Here is a 19,567-nt window from a genome sequence, read left to right on the forward strand (position 1 = left end):
CTGGCTACTTCTTTCTGCTGTTTTTTTTTTTTTTTTTTTTTTTTATTTTCCTTAATATGAAGAAAAGGAGATTCCGTGCTTCGGTTTCACTCCACCAGCTTTACCAATTTATAATCTTTACAGTTCCCATTTCCTACCTGGTCCTTGGCAAATGAAAGCTAGTCTAACTCCAAGCACATGGGTTGAAGTATCTTCTGAAATACTTAAATGTGATGATTCAGGTGCTCTAAAAAAATTACATAACTAGCTTTCCCTAGAAGAGGAAGCCCTAAGGACTCAAAGTGTCTTCTGGCATCAATGTAGGTTCCTTTCTTTTTTAGCATAAAATATTAATCCTAATGTACTAACCTGCAAGTTGAAAAAAATATATCCCCCATAAGGTTGTCAGAAAATGCAGAGTGCCCACTAAAATTTGAATTATAGATACAGTATAATGAATTATTTTTTTGTTTTTTTGTGTGTGACGGAGTCTTTCTCTGTCGCCCAAGCTGGAGTGCAGTGGCGCGATCTCGGCTCACTGCAAGCTCTGGTTCCCGGGTTCACACCATTCTCCTGCCTCAGCCTCCCGAGTAGCTGGGACTACAGGTGTCCGCCACCACACCCGGCTAATTTTTTGTATGTTTTAGTAGAGACAGGGTTTCAGCATGTTAGCCAGGATGGTCTCGATCTCCTGACCTCGTGATCCATTCGCCTTGGCCTCCCAAAGTGCTGGGATTACAAGCGTGAGCCACCGCACCAGACCTATGAATTGTTTTTTTAAAGTATAAGTAGGTCCCATGCAATATTTGGGTCATGCTTTTACTACACAATGGTTTGCTATTTATCTGAAATTCAAATTTAACTGGGTTTCCTGTCTGGTTTTTCCTTCCCAAACCTGGTAGCCCTACTCTATCACCACCATCTTATGAGAATGTTTTCTGGGTCTATTGGATACCTCTCCTTCAGTATTTTCCTGATATCACTGATATCCTTATCTCTGTTACTAGTGGATTCATTGCTATGTCCTTTCCTTAGCCAATCCTATAGTATGACTTAACTCTTAAGTTTTAGATAATAAATATTGGCAGATGGTAGAACATTGTACAGTAAGTAACATTTATTACTAATTATTTAGCATTCAGCCAAAGAGCAGTAATAAAGGATATAAGATAGTCTTTGAGTGACCAAAATAGATGTCATAAATTCCATGCCCAAAATGCTCATTTTCTTTCTTCATAGATGCTCGTATCAGGCTTTTGCTCAAAATATTTTAACTCCTAAATACTGACTACGTAGCAGACCATGGCAGAACAGAAATAGCAGATCAGGGGAACTGCTTGAGTTTAGGAACAAGGACAACAGGTGCATATCACAGCAGGACAAGGGAAGGAGACAGGAGAATGAGAAACAGACCCTAGGAAGTTGTGGAACCACTGGGTGCAGAGTACATAGCTCTGGCCATTTATGTGATCTCTGAAGGCACCACTGTGGCAACATTCCGTGTCATGGAGCCATAAGCTGGCATTCACCTGGAGGGTGTATTGGGACAATATTGGTATTAGTAACAGATACCTGAATCAATTCACTAAAGCACAGGGAATGTATCGATTCATGTAATTTAAACCCAGGTTAGGTGACTTCATGAACTGTTGAATTCAGGTGCTCAAACAGGGTTGTTTGTAATCTCTCTCTCTCTTTTATCTCTATCTCTTTATCTATCTGGTCCACTTTGCTCTGTGTTGTATTTCTTTCTAGGCAGGTTCTTCCTTTATGATGGCAAGATTGGCTAGTAGTAGTTCAAGATGCATATATATATATGTATATGTATGTATATATATGTGTATGTATATATTTTAAGAAGGAGTTTCACTCTTGTTGCCTAGGCTGAAGTGCAATGGTGCGATCTCAGCTTACTGCAACCTCCACTTCCCAGGTTCAAGCGATTCTCCTGCCTCAGCCTCTTGAGTAGCTGGGATTACAGGCACCCGCTACCATGCCTGGCTAATTTTTGTATTTTTAGTAGAGACAGGTTTTCACCATGTTGGCCAGGGTGGTCTCAAACTCCTGACCTCAAGTGATCCTCCTGCTTCGACATCCCAAAGTGCTGGGATTACAGATGTGAGCCACCACACCCTGATGTATGTTTTTAGTGCCTAGAATTACCTAACAGGCAGGTAGTAGACATCCATTAATATTTGTTATATGAATGAATGACTACAAGTAGGGTGGGCCCTGAACAATTTGTGATAAAGTGGGTGCACTTTGTTTCAGCATATTGCTAAGGTTTTTGTTTGCTGGTTGAAACAGTAACCCCACTGGACAGAGAAAAAGCAGGGAGTGAGACAGAGTAGGGGATGGAGAGCTTTTCTCACTCTCAGGAATGGCAGGAGAGTTCTGGGTTGGCTGTGATTGTTTTACCCTCGTATTTACCTCTGTCATCTAGATCAGAGGCTGGAGTCACTTTCTGGAGCCTTTGAGCTCTGACAGTATGGAAATCACCAAGTGAGCTAAAGATACTCAATAACACTCTCATGCCTTTGGAACTTCTGTTATGTTATTACTCTCTGGGATTGGTTTAATAATTTGTGCTGTCATCAAAATTTCCAAAGTAATTGCTAATTTTTCTTTCAGGCTCAGGCTGCATGAAGAAAAGGTTATTAAAGATAGACGTCATCATCTCAAGACCTACCCAAACTGTTTTGTCGCAAAAGAACTGATTGACTGGCTGATTGAACACAAAGAGGCTTCCGACAGAGAGACGGCAATTAAACTCATGCAGAAATTAGCAGACCGGGGCATTATTCACCATGGTAAGTGAGGTGGTGAGTCAAGATGACTTGAGAGAAAATGAAGGACTAAATCTTTTCATGAACATACCCACTTAAGAAAGAAAACATTTTGCTTTATTTTATCTCTACTGTATCTCTCCCTGATTTCATTTTCTTCCTCTAAGAGGCATTTTGGTTATTTCTTTTTTTCTTGTATTTTCAGTAGAGACTGGGTTTTACCCTGTTGGTCAGGCTGGTCTCGAACTCCTGACTTCAGGTGATCTGCCCACCTCAGCCTCCCAAAGTGCTGGAATTACAGGCGTGAGTCACTGTGCCCAACTAGCATTTCGGTTATTTCTATGTACTGCTTTATACCTCTTTCTCTATTCATCTTTAAGGAATGCATCATGTTGTCTTAAAAGTTTTCTCTCATTATAGAAGTGCATATTTATCCTTTTGCAACTTGATCAACACACTGTGAGCTTCATCCACGTTGATAGTATATGTCTTATTTGTTATTTTTGCTGTTGTATAATACATGTGTATAATTATGCCACTATATATTTTTCAGTGGGCATTTATGTGGTTTCCAAGTTTTTGCTGTTACTCTCAGTGGGTTCAATAAAGATTCACCAACATGTCTTCTTGAAATCTCTCATCCTGGCCTCTACCTTCGCACATGTCGTCGTTCTCTTGGAATGCCCTTTCCCCTCACGTTTTGCCCAATTTCTCTTTGTTCTTCAGGTCTCCACTTACATGCAAACTCTTCAGGGAAACTTTCTTTTTCCAAAGCTGGATCACTGTGTTCCTGGGGCACTGGGCACTCTTCCTTTAGGCTCCCATTGCACTCTGTCCTTACCTCTGTAGCCTTTTCATACCATATTTCAATTACAGTTGACATTTCTCCTTACCTCACTAGATTTCACATTCTTTGAGGCTGATGCATGCCCCAATATGCTTTAGAAGAGTTTGTGGATTGCTTGATGAATTGAATTATGTAAACTTCCTAAAGACAATGATGATGATGATGATTATGGTGATGGTGATGGTGATAATAATAGCTAAAAATACTGAGGACTTACTCTGTACCAAGTGCTATGTAACTATTTTACATGTATTAGCTCATATGGTAGATACTTGCATGCATGAAGAATTTGGTAGTGAAATAATTCTTAATTAGCATCATACTTCACTTGAGTAATTAAATAAGAGTGATTTTTTTTTTCTCATTTGCTTCTCTGTGCATATTGTGTTTCAGTGTGTGATGAGCATAAAGAATTCAAGGATGTCAAACTCTTCTACCGCTTTAGAAAGGATGACGGCACCTTCCCATTGGATAACGAAGTGAAGGCCTTTATGAGGGGACAGAGGCTGTATGAAAAGTATGTTCCACATGAAATCCCCACTGTAATCTTGACTGGTAGAGAGAAGCAGAACTGTGCCAGTCTTATTATGTTGATTTCAGCATGGCTCTTCCATGTGGGCTGGTTACATAACTGTTCTTTTCCATATGAGAAAACTATCACCCATTTGCTTTCTCTTTGCCAGAAAATAAGTCAATTTCATAAGATTCTTATTAAAGAATTTATTTAAATCTTATTTTCTATATTTAAGTCAATTCTACAAAGCTCCAGAATTTTTGTTTACCATCAAATGATGTGGATGCCCCTTTTCCTTTCTTATTTTTATTTATTTTTTGGCACTGAGTCTCACTCTGTTGCCCAGGCGGAAGTGCAGTGGCATGATCTCGGCTCGCTGCAAACTCTGCCTTCTGGATTCGAGTGATTCTCGTGCCTCAGCTCCTGAGTAGCTGGGAATACAGGCGTGAGCCACCACACCTGGCTAATTTATGTATTTGTAGTAGAGACAGGGTTTCCCCATGTTGGCCAGGCTTTTCTCAAATTCCTGACCTCAGGTGATCTACCCACTTCAGCCTCCCAAAGTGCTAGCATTGCAGGTGTGAGCCACCATGCCTGGCCCCCTTTTTTCTTTTAAATACTGTTGTTGTGTAAATTGGAGGTTCAGGCTTATAAGTGATTGGAGAAGCAGCATCAAGAGCAGGGGAATTGGTCAGACCAGGAGACCAGTAGTGGGAGAACTTCAGATAGCCGGATGTCTATGAGGAATAAGCTTTCAGCTCTTTCAAGAGATAAGTACAGTGTAGCACAGGAGTATTTGGTTGATGGGTCTTGAATCTTCTGAGTGGGCATCTCTGGGTTTATCTGCTACTTCTGTGGCCTCTTTACCATCCTGCCTTCCTCATTTAGTTTTCCAGGGCAACCATTAGAAAAAGGGGTGCAGAAGCAATGGTACCTCCTTTGTAACCCTGGCTGCCTTACAAGACTTGAGGGAATTGAAAAACACATATTTATCGGCCAGGCGCCGTGGTTTATGCCTGTAATCCTAGCACTTTGGGAGGCCGAGGTGGGTGGATCACTTGAGGTCAGGGGTTCAAGACCAGCCTGGCCAACATGGTGAAAGCCTGTCTCCACTAAAAATACAAAAACTAGCCCGCCATGGTGGTGAGTGCCTGTAATCCCAGCTACTCGGTAGGCTGAGGTAGGAGAATCGCTTGAACCTAGGAGGCAGAGGCTGCAGTGAGCCAGGATCACATCACTGCACTCCAACCTGGGTGACAGAGTGAGACACCATCTCAAAACTAAAACAAAAACAAAACATATTTGTCACATAAAATAGCCTGTTCTATAATGGGTGGGGGTAAGGGTCTGGGTGGGTGTCTGAGTGATCAGATTAATTGGCATGACGGTTAAAAGCCAGACAGAGTTTGAAGTGTAGCCCTGTCACCTTACCTTTGTAAAGCTCAGTGTCCTCTTTAGTGACATGACAGCAGCAATAGAACTCACCTCCTAGTGCTGTTGTGGGAATTAAAAGGCTTAAGTATTTAGCTCAGGATCTCTGGTATATAGTAAGACCTCACAGAGGATAGCCATTCCAGATATGAGTACAGTACTGATGGCCACCCTCGACTGTGTCCTTCCTGTGTTATGCACTCTGTCCCAGTTCTTGTCTCCGTTTCTTGAGGTGGTATGGTCACCACTTGATGTCCTAATTTGTACTCAGTCTACTATCACTTGCTTTCTATATTGAAATGGAGAAACTCTCTCATCTTTCTGACTCACATGAATTTGAGTGGAAGGGATCCATCAGTACCTCCACTTGTTTACTTGAGTGTGTGCATTTGTTTTGTTGCTTTCTTTTAATTTCTTAGTTCCTTTTGTAGAATTCTAGCAGGTGTTGGGTATTTCAGTTACGATGATGTTCCTTTCAAACAATGATTCTATGTTGGCCAAAACATGCATGTCATCTCCATGGATGAAGGCCAGTGGATTCTGTAACACTTTTCCTTTTTTTGAATTAAAAAAAATTAACAATATTATTATTATTATTATTTATAAAGACAGGATCTTGCTCTGTCTCCCAGGCTGGAGTGCAGTGGCATTATCATAGCTCACTGTAACCTTCAATTTCTGGGCTTAAGTGATCCTCCTGCCTCAGCCTCCCAAGTAGCTAGGAGTACCGACTTATGCTACGACGTCCAGCTATTTTTTTTTTTTTTTTAACTTTTTGTAGAGACAGGATCTCATTATGTTGTTCAGGCTCATGTCAAACTCCTGTCCTCAAGTGATTCTCTTACCTTGGCCTCTCAAAGCATTGGGACTAAGCCGTGAGCCACTGTACCTATAACACTTTTCTCTAGCTACAGCTTATCTCTTGGGATCTGCATAACCACACTGTGGGGCAGGGATCAGCTATAATTGAAAATGTCTGGCAGAGAACTGTTATTGCTTAATGGGATAGTTATGGTGGCAAGATAATAATAAGAAAAGTTAAAGTTGCTCACACCTTCTGGAAAGCAGACTTACTCCAGCCTCATATTCCGTTGCATCTCCTTCCACCCTGTGGACCAGTCACACAGCACTGTGTATCTCTGAGCATGTTCTTTCCTTTCAGGAGATGCATTAATGCATTAATTATTCAACAAATCTATATTGAGCCCTTTCCACTTGCTAGGCACAGCTAAAAATGCTAGAAATGCCTGTAGCAAAGCCCCTGCCTTCATGAGCTTGCACTTCAGTTAAAGAGGCAGACATTAAAGGCACAGACACATGAAGATGTGATATAGTATAACACGGGTGTCATTGGTGCTAGAAAGAAAAATAGATTTACTGAGGATGGTGGGGTACTTTAAATAGGGGGATCGGGGAAAATGTTTTTGAAGAGGTGACATATGAATAAAGGAAGACTTGCAGATATCTGGTGGAAGAACATCCCAGGCAAAGGGAATGGTAAGGATAAAGGCTTTGAGAAGGGAACGTGCTGGACATATTTAAGGGCAGTAATGAGACCAGAGTGTCCAGAGGGCAGAAGAAAAGAGGAGAGTAGTAGGAGATGAGGCAAGGCCAGTTCATAATAGGGCCCTTAAAACCATGGTAAGAATTGATGATTTTAAGTGTAATGGGAGGCCGTTGGAGAGGAGGGAGTGAGGAAGTGGCAATCTGATATACTTTTTGCATGTGCTGTTCTCTCTGCCTAGAGGACTCATGCCACTCTCACCCCTTTCCCTAAATCACTGACTCCTGTGGCTTCACGTTAATTGTGAAGGTAGCTTGAGTAATGTGTGGTGGCTCATGCCTGTAATCCCAGCTCCTTGGGAGGCCGAGGTGGGCAGATCACCAGAGGTCAGGAGTTTGAGACCAGCCTGGCTGACGTGGGAAACCCCATCAATATGAAAAATATAAACATTAGCTGGGTGTGGTGGCGGGCACCTGTAATCCCAGCTACTCGGGAGGCTGAGGCAGGAGAATTGCTTGAACCTGGGAGGCGGAGGTTGCAGTGAGCCGAGATCACACCACTGAACTCCAGCCTGGGTGACAGAACAAGACTCCATATCAAAAACAAAACGAAACAAAAAACCCACAAAAAACAAAACAATGTTTATTGTTTGTAAGTTAAGCTTCTTAAAGCACTTCCTTTAGATTATTTTATCTAAGCTTCTTTTTAAAATAGATGGAGCATTACTTTACTGGCCCATTTTCAGAGAGAGCATCTGGGATCCAATGCATTTAAGTAATTTATATGTGATGTTGACACAGTTTGCGAGGGACAGGGGTGAGACAAGAACCTGGGGTGGCAGGTGTTGGGGCCGCTGCTGTCTCAGCAGCTCTGAGGGGGCGGGCATATTGTCAGTATTTCTTTTTGGCTCTTTTCTTGCTTGTTTGTTCTGTGTTATAAATAGGACTTTGTGAGACTTTGTGGTTTCTGACTGAGGTTTTGCTGAACCATGTTGATTTTGGGGAACCCTGGCTTTCTGGGTTTTTTTTGTTTGTTTTTATTTATAAGAGTCTCACTCTGTCGTCCAGGCTGAAGTACAGTGGCATGATCTCGGCTTACTGCAACCTCTGCCTCCTGAGTTCAAGCGATTCTTGTGCCTCTGCCTCCCAAGTAGCTGGGACTAGAGGTGTATGCCACCACACCTAGCTATTTTTTTGTATTTTTAGTAGAGATGGGGTTTCAACCTGTTGGCTAGGCTGATCTCAAACTCATGGCCTCAAGTGATCTGTCTGCCTCGGCCTCCCAAAGTGCTGGGATTACAGGCGTGGGCCAGTGTGCCCAGCCTGGGTACCCTGGCTTTCTAACCCATAGCAGTGTTTCTCAGACTGCTCATTGGTGGGATAAACCCAAGTCTGAAAACTACAATTTCAGTAACTCTGCTGGCTCTTAGTATGTGTGTCACTCTAGTTACTTTACTTGAGACATGCTGGAACAAATACTAATGAAGAAGCCAGAAGCTGGCCCTTTGAAGTTGTCCCAGTGTGAGTGAGGAAAGCTTTAGAGGAACTGGAGGCATGGATCATCCTGCATAGTGAGTGACAATGGCTGTAGGCTCTGGAGTCACACAGCCTGGGTCTTCCATCGCAGCTTCACAACTTGCTTGCTTTGTGACCTTCAGCAGGCTGCCTAAATCTCTCTGATCTTCAGTCTACCATGGAGATAAGGCTGGGACCCACTGCTGGAAAAAGCTGTAGCGGGGACTGATTGAGATCCATCTGTACAGTGCTGAGCACACTGCTTGACGTGGACTGAGAGCCTAGGGAATGTTAGCTGTTGTTATTACAGTAGTAAATAATAATATCAATACGTGACACCTATTCTTCTTGTTTTCTCATATTATTTTAGGATGCAGCCTTGCATAGCAGATAAGAGCCCAGGAGCCCAGCTACCTGGGTGTGAATCTTGGCTCCATGCCTTGGGGCAAGTGGCTTTATCTCTATGTCTCCATTTGCCTATCTAGTAAATGGAGATACTGACTATGCTGACCTCATAGACGTGTTGTGGGGGTAAAATGGACTAATGGATATGCACACAGGACAGGGTCCGCATCAGATATGAGTATATGCTATTGCTCACCTCCTGCTGCCAACTTTGGGGAAGCATGAGAAAGAGGGTGTGTGCTTATGGATTGATGCCCTGATGTTATCATTTTGACAAATTCATCTGAGTGCATTCAGGGCACAATACACTTTCATCAACAAGCTCTAAGCTCTGTTGAGTCTTCATTATGGCCAGTCAATGGACTGAAGGTGCAAAGAATAAGGCATAGTATTCTGTCTCTTTGGGAGGGGCTTACAGCTTTCCACTTAATTTTGCATGGGCACAAGTACCCAAGAACCTCAACACATGAACATAAGTCATGTTTTCCCAAACAGTACAATTTTTACTTCTCAAAGGAGACCTTTATAAGCAGGATAGTACCCATAACTTAAAAGAACAATGTTGAATCTGTATACGCGACCTTAAGATGGTAAAAAGTGTTTTGAGTGCATGTTCCCCACTGTAAAACTTGATTGGTAAAATAGATTTCTTTAAGTAAAAAGCTGACCAGTCATGGTGGCTCACACATGTAAACCCAGTACTTTGGGAGGCCGAGGCGGGCAGATCACTTCAGGTCAGGAGTTCAAGACCAGCCTGGCCAACAGGAGGAAATCCCGTCTCTACTAAAAATACAAAAATTAGCCAGGTGTGGTGGCATGCACCTGTAACCCCAGCTACTCAGGAGGCTGAGACAGAAAAATTGCTTGAACCCAGGAGGCGGAGGTTGCAGTGAGCCGAGGTTGTGCCACTGCACTCTAGCCTGGGCAGCAGAGCAAGACTCCATCTCAAAAAAAAAAAAAAAAAAAAAAAAAGAAAAGAAAAGAAGAGAAAAAGAAAACAGTTGAATTCAGGATTATCAAGTCCTCTGTATAGTAACAAATAAAATCAGCTATAAAAGAGAATGTGCGTTTGAGGTACAATTTGGTCTTTCCTTACTAAACCTAGTAGTTGAAATGTATATTTTAAACTAACTTTGATTTCATCTTCAGATTTAGAAAAGACTTCTTAATTTTAATTTAACCTCAGTCTTGATATGGAACTAAATCCCCTGTTAATCTGGCTCATAGACACATTAGTCTAGTTTTTTGTTTGTTTGTTTTTTGTTTTTTCATCCAAAGGGCCATGATTTTCTCAGCAGCAAGAGTTTCTATCTCCAGCTACTATTAGTCTCTTTATCCTGCTTAGGAGTTTAGACCTGATTGAAGAATTGGCTTAACATGCCCGTATGCCATTAGATGTCTATTGAATTACCACTGCTTCCTTCAGTTTCTCTTCCACAGGACCAAAGAGAAATAAAAGGGAGAAAGTATATCCAAAGAGGCAAAGCCCTTCTGCATGTTTTATCTTATCAGAAGTTTCTCTACCCTGTGCATTAGGATCTTTCTCCTGTTCTCTCCCAGTGCCTGGGACAATAAATATTTGTTGAATGAACAAAGGGCTCTACATGTTGTGATTGCTATGAGCTGCTGAGCCTGTACCATGAGCTACACAGAGCTTGCTTTTAATGACAAGCAACAATAGCCAGAGATTCACCTTGTCTGGCCTCTTTAGAGCCCACAAACCATCATATACATTAATTTGTTTGATCCTCTGTACAACTCTGTGAATTATACCCAGCAGGCATAATTATTTGCATTATAAAAATGGGGGACATGAGCTATAGAGAGAGGTTTAATGACTGAGATAGACCCTAGGTATGGAACTGGAGTGAAAAAAAAAAAAAAGTCTTCAAGCTTTTGTCTCCATCTTGTTCTATTTCCAGTATAGAGGTGTTTTTCAGGTGACCAGCCCAGGCAACATAGTGAGACTGTTTCCATTAATTTTAAAATAAGGCCAGGCATGGTGGCCCACACCTGTTATCCCAGCACTTTGGGAGGCCAAGGCGGGCAGATCACTTTACGTCAGGAGTTTGAGACCAGCCTGGTCAACATGGTGAAACCCCATCTCTACTAAAACTACAAAAATTAGCTGGGCATGGTGGCAGGTGCCTGTAGTCCCAGCTACTTGGGAGGCTGAGGTGGGAGAATCCCTTGAACCCGGGAGGCGGAGGTTGCAGTGAACTGAGATCATACCACTGCACTCCAGCCTGGGTGACAGAGTGAGACTCTGTCTGAAAAATAATAATAAATAAGTAAATAAAATAAAGTAATTTTTTAAAAAGAAATGTTTCTCAAACTGAGATCCTGAGTTTTACAAATTACAAACAGTAATAAAAATATTTTCTAGCCAGGCTCACGCCTATAATCCCAGTACTTTGGGAGGCTGAGGCGGCCGGATCAGGAGGTCAGGAATTCAAGATCAGCCTGACCAATATGGTGAAACCCAGTCTCTACTAAAAATACCAAAATTAGCCAGGTGTGGTGTCATGTGCCTGTAGTCCCAGCCACTCAGGAGGCTGAGGCAGGAGAATCGCTTGAACCCGGGAGGTGGAGATTGCAGTGATCCATGATTGTGCCACTGCACTCCAGTCTGGGCAACAGAGCGAGACTGTCTCAAAAAATATACATATTTTCTAATATATGCATATATATGCACTTTCACACTTTACTTGTGCTGCCCAATTAATTAGTGGTTTCGTAGAATTTTAGAATGAATGTTCCCAGCCTTCTTGGTTTATTTGAAGAATGTCCTAAGATTGCAATGTGAGTGGGTTAAAAGTTGTTACCTTTTGTAACTTTTTATTTGTGTGACCAGAGATGTTTACACTATGTAACTAATGTCAAGAACTGTTAGGAGTCTAGCATTTGTACCCTACTTGCAAGCTCACAAGTTTGCTGCCAGCATTTTGTGGATACTGGCAGAAAACAGAAGACCCTGGACAAAGACAGCTCATTACTCTCAGCAATAGCAACAGCCAGAGTATCATCAATTTTAATGAATCAGTTTCGAAGCCATAGTTCTCACAGAACAGCACATGCGGTGGGCTGTGTGACAGCAGAGGAACCCTAAGCTTGAGGAACCTGAATATTTTATAATGGTCTTCAAGAAAACTTGCCCTCTGTCTGAGATAAGGAAGATGTTATCTTCATTATGCTGGCAGAAAACAAATCTGCCCTTTTGCTCCAAAAAGAAATACTACCTTTATCTTTTAGGTCTGTTCACTGCACAGACATTCTTGAAAAGCTAATCTGGAACAAAAGCTGTCAGTGCTTCTGCTTGCAAGACGTAAAGAAACCCGACAGATCCATAAAGAATCGTCTCCCAACAACTACAACAAAATGTACTAGTAAATTGAATTCTGTAGCTGATCATTGGAGTAGCCATAATTATCCTCACCAATCCTCTTACTTCTGAATTTTTTGTGTTAATCAAGACTACCTTATAGGTTTCCCTGTTTAACTTTTATAAGTAAATGTCATAAACATGAAATTTGGAAATGGATTATCTGAAACATTTCAGAAAAGAAGTTAGTTTTAAAAGTTTTAAACCTATGCTAATTTTAAAGGGCCATCATCTCTTCCCATAGGGTATTTAATAACTTTAGAACAAAATTTTTTTTTTTTTTTTTTTTNAGCTCACTACAAGCTCTGCCTCCCGGGTTCACGCCATTCTCCTGCCTCAGCCTCCCAAGTAGCTGGGACTACAGGCGCCCGCCACCTTGCCCGGCTAGTTTTTTTTTTTTGTACTTTTTAGTAGAGACGGGGTTTCACCATATTAACCAGGATGGTCTCGATCTCCTGACCTCGTGATCCGCCCGTCTGGGCCTCCCAAAGTGCTGGGATTACAGGCTTGAGCCACCGCGCCCGGCCTAGAACAAAATTTAAGTGGTTTTATTGTTCATGTGCAGCTTAGAGCCATGGGAAATTTTTCACCTAGAAATACATGTTTGTTGGATGCTCCTGAAATCTTCTTTCTTTTTTTAATTTTTTTTTTTTTTTTTTAATTGAGACAGAATCTTGCTCTGTCGCCCAGGCTGGAGTGCAGTGGCAAAATTTTGGCTCTTTGCAACCTCTGCCTCCTGGGTTCAAGTGATTGTCTTGCCTCAGCCACTCCAGCAGCTGGATTACAGGCGTGCATTGCCACACCTGGCTAATGTTTTATTTTTAGTAGAGAGTGTTTTGCCGGGTTGGCCAGGTCGGTCTCGAAGTCCTGGCCTCAAGTGATCTGCCTGCCTCGGCCTCCCAAAATGTTGGGATTACAGGTGTGAGCCACCACACCCAGCCTGCTTGCCTGCCTGCCTGCCTTCTTCCTTCCTTCCTCCCTTTCCTTCCTTTCTCCCTTGCCTCCCTCCCTCTCTCCATCTTCCATCTCTTTCTTTCCTTCTTTCTTCTTTCTTTCTTTTCTTTCTTTTTCTTTCTTTCTTTCCTTTCTTTTCTTTCTTTCTTTCTCTTTCTTTCTCTCTCCCTCTTTCTTTCTTTCTTTCTCTTTCTTCCTTCCTTCCTTCCTTTCTTTCTTTCTTTCTTTCTTTCTTTCTTTCTTTCTTTCTTTCTTTCTTTCTTTCTTTCTTTCTTTCTTTTTTTCTTTCTTTCTTTTCATTGTGTTCCTTCTTGCTCTGTGTGTGTGTGTGTGTGTGTGTGTGTGTGTGTGTGTCTAATTTCTTNGCGTGCATTGCCACACCTGGCTAATGTTTTATTTTTAGTAGAGAGTGTTTTGCCGGGTTGGCCAGGTCGGTCTCGAAGTCCTGGCCTCAAGTGATCTGCCTGCCTCGGCCTCCCAAAATGTTGGGATTACAGGTGTGAGCCACCACACCCAGCCTGCTTGCCTGCCTGCCTGCCTTCTTCCTTCCTTCCTCCCTTTCCTTCCTTTCTCCCTTGCCTCCCTCCCTCTCTCCATCTTCCATCTCTTTCTTTCCTTCTTTCTTCTTTCTTTCTTTTCTTTCTTTTTCTTTCTTTCTTTCCTTTCTTTTCTTTCTTTCTTTCTCTTTCTTTCTCTCTCCCTCTTTCTTTCTTTCTTTCTCTTTCTTCCTTCCTTCCTTCCTTTCTTTCTTTCTTTCTTTCTTTCTTTCTTTCTTTCTTTCTTTCTTTCTTTCTTTCTTTCTTTCTTTCTTTTTTTCTTTCTTTCTTTTCATTGTGTTCCTTCTTGCTCTGTGTGTGTGTGTGTGTGTGTGTGTGTGTGTGTGTGTGTCTAATTTCTTTGTAGAAAGCCATGCAAAGTTGTCTAGCCTGACACATTATTCAGATTTGTAATTTGCCCATCAGGGGTCTTGGAGACTGAAGAGACTACATAAAGCAAACTCAGTGTTTTATAATTCTAAATCTCAACAAAAGTTTTATACTGTAATTATTTTAAAATAATTTCTCTGTGTAAACAATGCCTTATAAATTATAAGTGCCATTTAAAGTATGTCAAAGAGTGTGCTTGCATGTTGGAAATAACCAGCCCTAGGTTACCTAACTTTGTTGGCTCACTCATCTCTCATAGCGACAAGCTTGGTCTGCCAGGGAAGGGCCATCTCAGGAGGCAGCCTCATGGCTAGTTTCATCCAGGTAGCTGAGCTCAGTCCTCTTTCCTGGGAATACAAAAACTAGTCAGTGTCTACATATTTGGTTATACCAAGGGATGGTGGTAAAATGCATGTATGAACATAGAGCTATTGGAAAACAAGTGGTGGGAGGCAACCTCTTCACATCTATTAGTATGGCTTTTTTTTTTTTTTTTTTTTTTTCCAGAGTCTCGTTCTGTTGCCCAGGCTGGAGTGCATTGCTGCAATCTCAGCTTACTGCAACTTCCACCTCCTGGGTTCAAGTGATTCTCCCGCCTCAGCCTACCGAATAGCTGGGAGTATAAGCATGTGCCATCATGCCTGGTTTTTGTAGAGGCAGGGTTTTGCCATGTTGGCTGGGTTGATCTTGAAATCCTGACCTCAAGTGATCTGCCCAACTCGACCTTCCAAAGTGCTGGAATTACAGGTGTGAGCCACCATACCCGGCCAGTATGGCTAACTTTAAACAAAAAAACAAACACATTTGTGTTGGTAAGTGGAGAAATTAGAACCCTTGTGCATTGCTGGTGGGAATGTAAGATGGTACAGCAGTTGTGACAAATGATATAGAAGTGGCTTAAAAAAGTATATGTGTAATTACCAGGCCAGGTGCGGTGACTCACACCTGTAATCCGAGCACTTTGGGAGGCTGAGGTGGGCGGACCACCTGAGGTTGGGAGTTCGAGACCAGCCTGACCAACACGGAGAAACCTTGTCTCTACTAAAAATTCAAGATTACAGGTGGTGCATGCCTGTAATCCCAGCTACTTGAGAGGCTGAGGCAGGAGAATCACTTGAACCCAGGAGGTGGAGGTTGCAGTGAGCCGAGATGGTGCCATTACACTCCAGCCTGGGCAACAAGAGTGAAACTCCATCTCAAATAAAACAAAACAAAACAAAACAAAAAACCATTAAATACCATGATCCAGCAATCCTAATTTTGGGTATGTACCTAAAAGTAGAAAAGCAGGATCTTGAAGAGATATTGGCACACCCATATTTATAAGCAGCATTATTCAAAATAGCCAAAAAGTGGAAGTAACCCAAGTGTTCACTGATGATGAATGAATAAACAAAATGTGATAGTCACATATAATGGAGTATTACTCAGTCTTAAAAAGGAAAAACATGGCCGGGCACAGTGGCTCACGCCTATCATCCCAGCACTTTGGGAAGGCCGAGGTGGGTGGATAACCTGAGGTGAGGAGTTTGAGACCAGCCTGGCCAACTTGGCGAAACCCCATCTCTACTGAAAATACAAACATTAGCCAGGCGTCATGGCGGGTGCCTGTAATCTCAGCTACTCAGGAGCTGAGGCAGGAGAATCACTTGAACCCAGGAGGCAGAGGTTGCAATGAGCCAAGATCGCACTATTGCACTCCAGCCTGGGTGACGAGTAAAACTCCGTCTCAAATTAAAAAAAGAAAAAAAAACAAAACAAAATTGAAAAAGAAAGAAAAAAATATTCTGGCACATGCTTCACAACAGGGATGAACCTTGAAGACATTGTGCTAGGTGGAATGAGCTCATCACAAAAGGGATAAATATTATATGATCTCACTTATGTGAGGCACCTAGAACAGTTAATTCATAGAGATGGAAAGTAGAATGGTGGTTGCTAGGAGCAAGGGAAAGGGGGGAATAGGGAGTCATTGTTTAATGGGTATAGAGGTATAGTTTAGGAAGATGAAAAAGTTATGGGGAGGGATGGTGCTGATGGTTGCACACTGCTATGAATGTACTTAGTGATACTGAACTTAAAAATGGTTAAAATGGGGCCAGGCGCGGTGGCGGAAGGCTGTAATTCCAGCACTTTGGGAGGCTGAGGTGGTTGGATCACCTGAGGTCAGGAGTTCAAGACCAGCCTGACCAACATGGTGAAACCCCATCTTTACTAAATACAAAAAATTAGTTGGGCATGGTGGCGTATGCTTGTAATCCCAGTTACTCGGGAGGACGAGGCAAGAGGATCACTTGAACCTGGGAGGCAGAGATTGCAGTGAGCAGAGATCGTGCCGTTGCACTCCAGCCTGGGCAACAAGAGCAAATCTCTATCTCAAAAAAAAAAAAAAAGTTAAAATGGTAAAGTTTATGTTGTGTATATTTTGCCACAATAAAAAATAAAGTAAATCGATATTTTAAAACACATAAAAAGGCAGGGAGTGGGGAACAGACAGGCTTATCTTATCAGTGTACTGGAAAGCAAGAGAAAGCCAAAGTGATATCTAAACAGTTGGGGCCAAATGTTTTTGATCAGAGGAGTTGCAGAGATAGCAGAGTAAGCCTGGAGATGTTGATAATGATGAAGGCAGCAAACCCAGGGCAAGTAACCCTTACTGTTGCTTACTGTATACCAAGGACTTCACAAGTATCTTCTAAAAGCTTCATTCTAAACCAAGAAGATAAATATGGCTATTCTCCTTTCGGAAAATAGGGAAATTGAGTCTAGAGAGGTTAGCTAACTTGCCTAAATTCACACAGCTGGAAAGAGTAGGAGAGCATCTTCAAACCCTGGTTTCCAGCTCCAGGACCCGTGATTTTAACTCTTTCCTTCAGTCCCAGGCAGCAACAGTAATGAACCCACTAAATAAAGGTAAACGATATGCAGCTTAATCAGTTTTTAAATGGGTGGGGAAAAAAGTGTCTGTTACCTGGTTCATGCCAACTTCTTGGGTCTGGTTTTGGAAATCACATCCTTCTTACTGTTTCTTTGTAACACCCCCCTCCTCCTGCTGTAACATATGTGGCAATGATATTAGAGCTTTGTTAACATGCAAAACAGGCAGCCGGCCAGCGGTGCTTGCCAGAAGCCATCACCCCTAGATTGTCATCTGCAGATTTCTAGCTCTGGTTGATTATGTAGAAGTGACTTGATTTATTCTTTATTGATTGATAGATTCATTGATTGATTTTTTTGAGACGGAGTCTCATTCTGTCATCCATGCTGAAGTATGCTGGCATGATCTTGGCTCACTGCAATCTCCACCTCCTGGTGAGTTCAAGCAATTCTCCTGTCTCAGCCTTGCGAGTAGTTGGAACTACAGACATGTAGTTCCAAAACCACGCCTGGCTAAGTTTTGTATTTTTAGTAGAGACGGGGTTTCGCCATGTTGGCCAGGCTGGTCACAAACTCCTGAGCTCAGGTGATCCACCCACCTTGGCCTCCCAAAGTGCTGGGATTATAGGTGTGAGCCGCCTGCCTGGCCGTGACTTGATTTAAAGGTAAATATCTTGCTTTTCAAATGGTGGACTGGATTCATTGATGTATAAAAAACACATGCCTTCCTACACTACAATTGTATTCAGCATGGTGAGATATTCAGCTTGTATGTGGGACATTTCTGTTTGTCCTTCCAGATCCATTCTCTATCCCTTTCCAATCTGCTGTGTCCCCAAGAGGCTGACTTATATGAATGGTTTCACCAGAGTCCATTGCTCTTTGGCTTCTGGTTCAGCTCAGTCAGTGGGAGGCACTAGTAGAAAGTAGGTGGGAGGAAGGAGATTGAGGTCAGGGTATTTATTCCCCTGCTTCCTCCCTACCACTGAAGGCCACTGTGTTAGTCCATTGTCACACTGCTATAATGAACTGCCAGAGATTGGGTACTTTATAAAGAAAAGAGTTTTAATTGACTTACAGTTCTGCATGACTGGGGAGGCCTTAGGAAACACAATCATGGCAGAAGGGGAAGCAGGCAAATCTTACATGAGGGCAGATGAGGGTGAGAGAGAGAGAGAGTAGGAGGAACTGTCAAGCACTTATAGAACCGCCAGATCTCGTGAGAACTCACTCACTATCATGAGAACAGTATGGGGGAAACTGCCCCCATGATCCAATCAGCTCCCACCCAGGTCCCTCCCTGGACATGTGGGGATTATGAGGATTACAATTCGAGATGAGTTTGGGTGGGGACACACAGTCAAACCACATCAGTCGTGGTTACTGTCATGGAGCCCTCCCCTTAACATCTGTCCCCTTTGGTCTCTGGAAGCTGGTCTCTCTCTATAATCCTGAGGCCTAGAGTTGTTAATGACCACCCCATTCTGTCAGCCCAGGAGCTTCACTATCCTTTACAATTTCCCTTAACCCTACCCATAACTTTGGCAGTTCCTTTATTATAAACTGGTTTTTTAATTTTTATTTTATTATTATTATTATTATTTTGAGACGGAGTCTCGCTTTGTCGCTCAGGCTGGAGTGCAGTTGCACGATCTCGGCCCACTGCAATCTCCACCTCCTGGGTTCACGCCATTCTCCTGCCTCAGCCTCCCGAGTAGCTGGGACTACAGGCACCTGCCACCACGCCCGGATAATTTTTTGTATTTTTTTAGTAGAGACAGGGTTTCACCATGTTAGCCAGGATGGTCTCGATGTCCTGACCTTGTGATCTGCCTGCCTTGGCCTCACACCTGCTGGGATTACAGGTGTGAGCCACTGCGCCTGGCCTAAAATGTCTTTTTTATTAACCTATTTGCATAGCCTTGTTATTTCTGGCTGGGAGCCTGTGAAGTCCACCTGGGAAGTGAGACGAGTTCATCTCCCATCTCCTTGAGTGGACAGGCAGGCAGAATTATCCACACTCTATAAATGGAAAAGCCACTTGCTCTTTTTGTTTTGTTTTGTTTTCTTCTGATTGTGTACTATGCATGATGTGATGGTTGAAGCTGGCACATTGGCACATGATCCACTTAGTGGCCACTGTTGTATGAGCATGGAATATGGCTGGATTATAATAAATTATTTTGACATACTTCCTCTCTGCTTCTGTATCACCCTGGTTCCAGCACTGCAGCCATCTCAACAGGGTGATTGAGTCTTGGTATTTCAGTCTGTCCAGCTTGACTATAAACTCTCTGAGGTCATGCACCTTGAGGCCTCACACAACTTTGATATACATACATAGCATATGCCCCATAAATGTTTGTTGAAGAGATGAATAGATAAATGAACGCATTTTTTTGTTTGTTTGTTTTTTGAGAGTGTCTCGCTCTGTCACCGGGCTGGAAT

At 42.5% G+C, this 19,567-nt stretch overlaps 1 protein-coding gene across 2 annotated transcripts in view; it reads left to right on the plus strand.

Annotated features, from left to right (window-relative positions):
• DEPTOR (DEP domain containing MTOR interacting protein) overlaps positions 1–19,567 on the plus strand; it is a 185,193-nt gene that overhangs the window by 52,935 nt on the left and 112,691 nt on the right. The window contains exons 2-3 of one of the 2 annotated variants that reach the window (XM_025393855.1): positions 2,611–2,789; positions 4,006–4,129. The exons of the other annotated variant lie outside the window; for it this stretch is intronic. Of the exons in view, the coding sequence (XP_025249640.1) occupies positions 2,611–2,789; positions 4,006–4,129 (303 nt within the window). The remainder of the gene's footprint in view (positions 1–2,610; positions 2,790–4,005; positions 4,130–19,567) is intronic. 2 annotated transcript variants of the gene reach the window in all.

The sequence above is a fragment of the Theropithecus gelada genome, chromosome 8, assembly GCF_003255815.1.
Source record: "Theropithecus gelada isolate Dixy chromosome 8, Tgel_1.0, whole genome shotgun sequence".
Classification (NCBI taxonomy): Eukaryota; Metazoa; Chordata; class Mammalia; order Primates; family Cercopithecidae; genus Theropithecus; species Theropithecus gelada.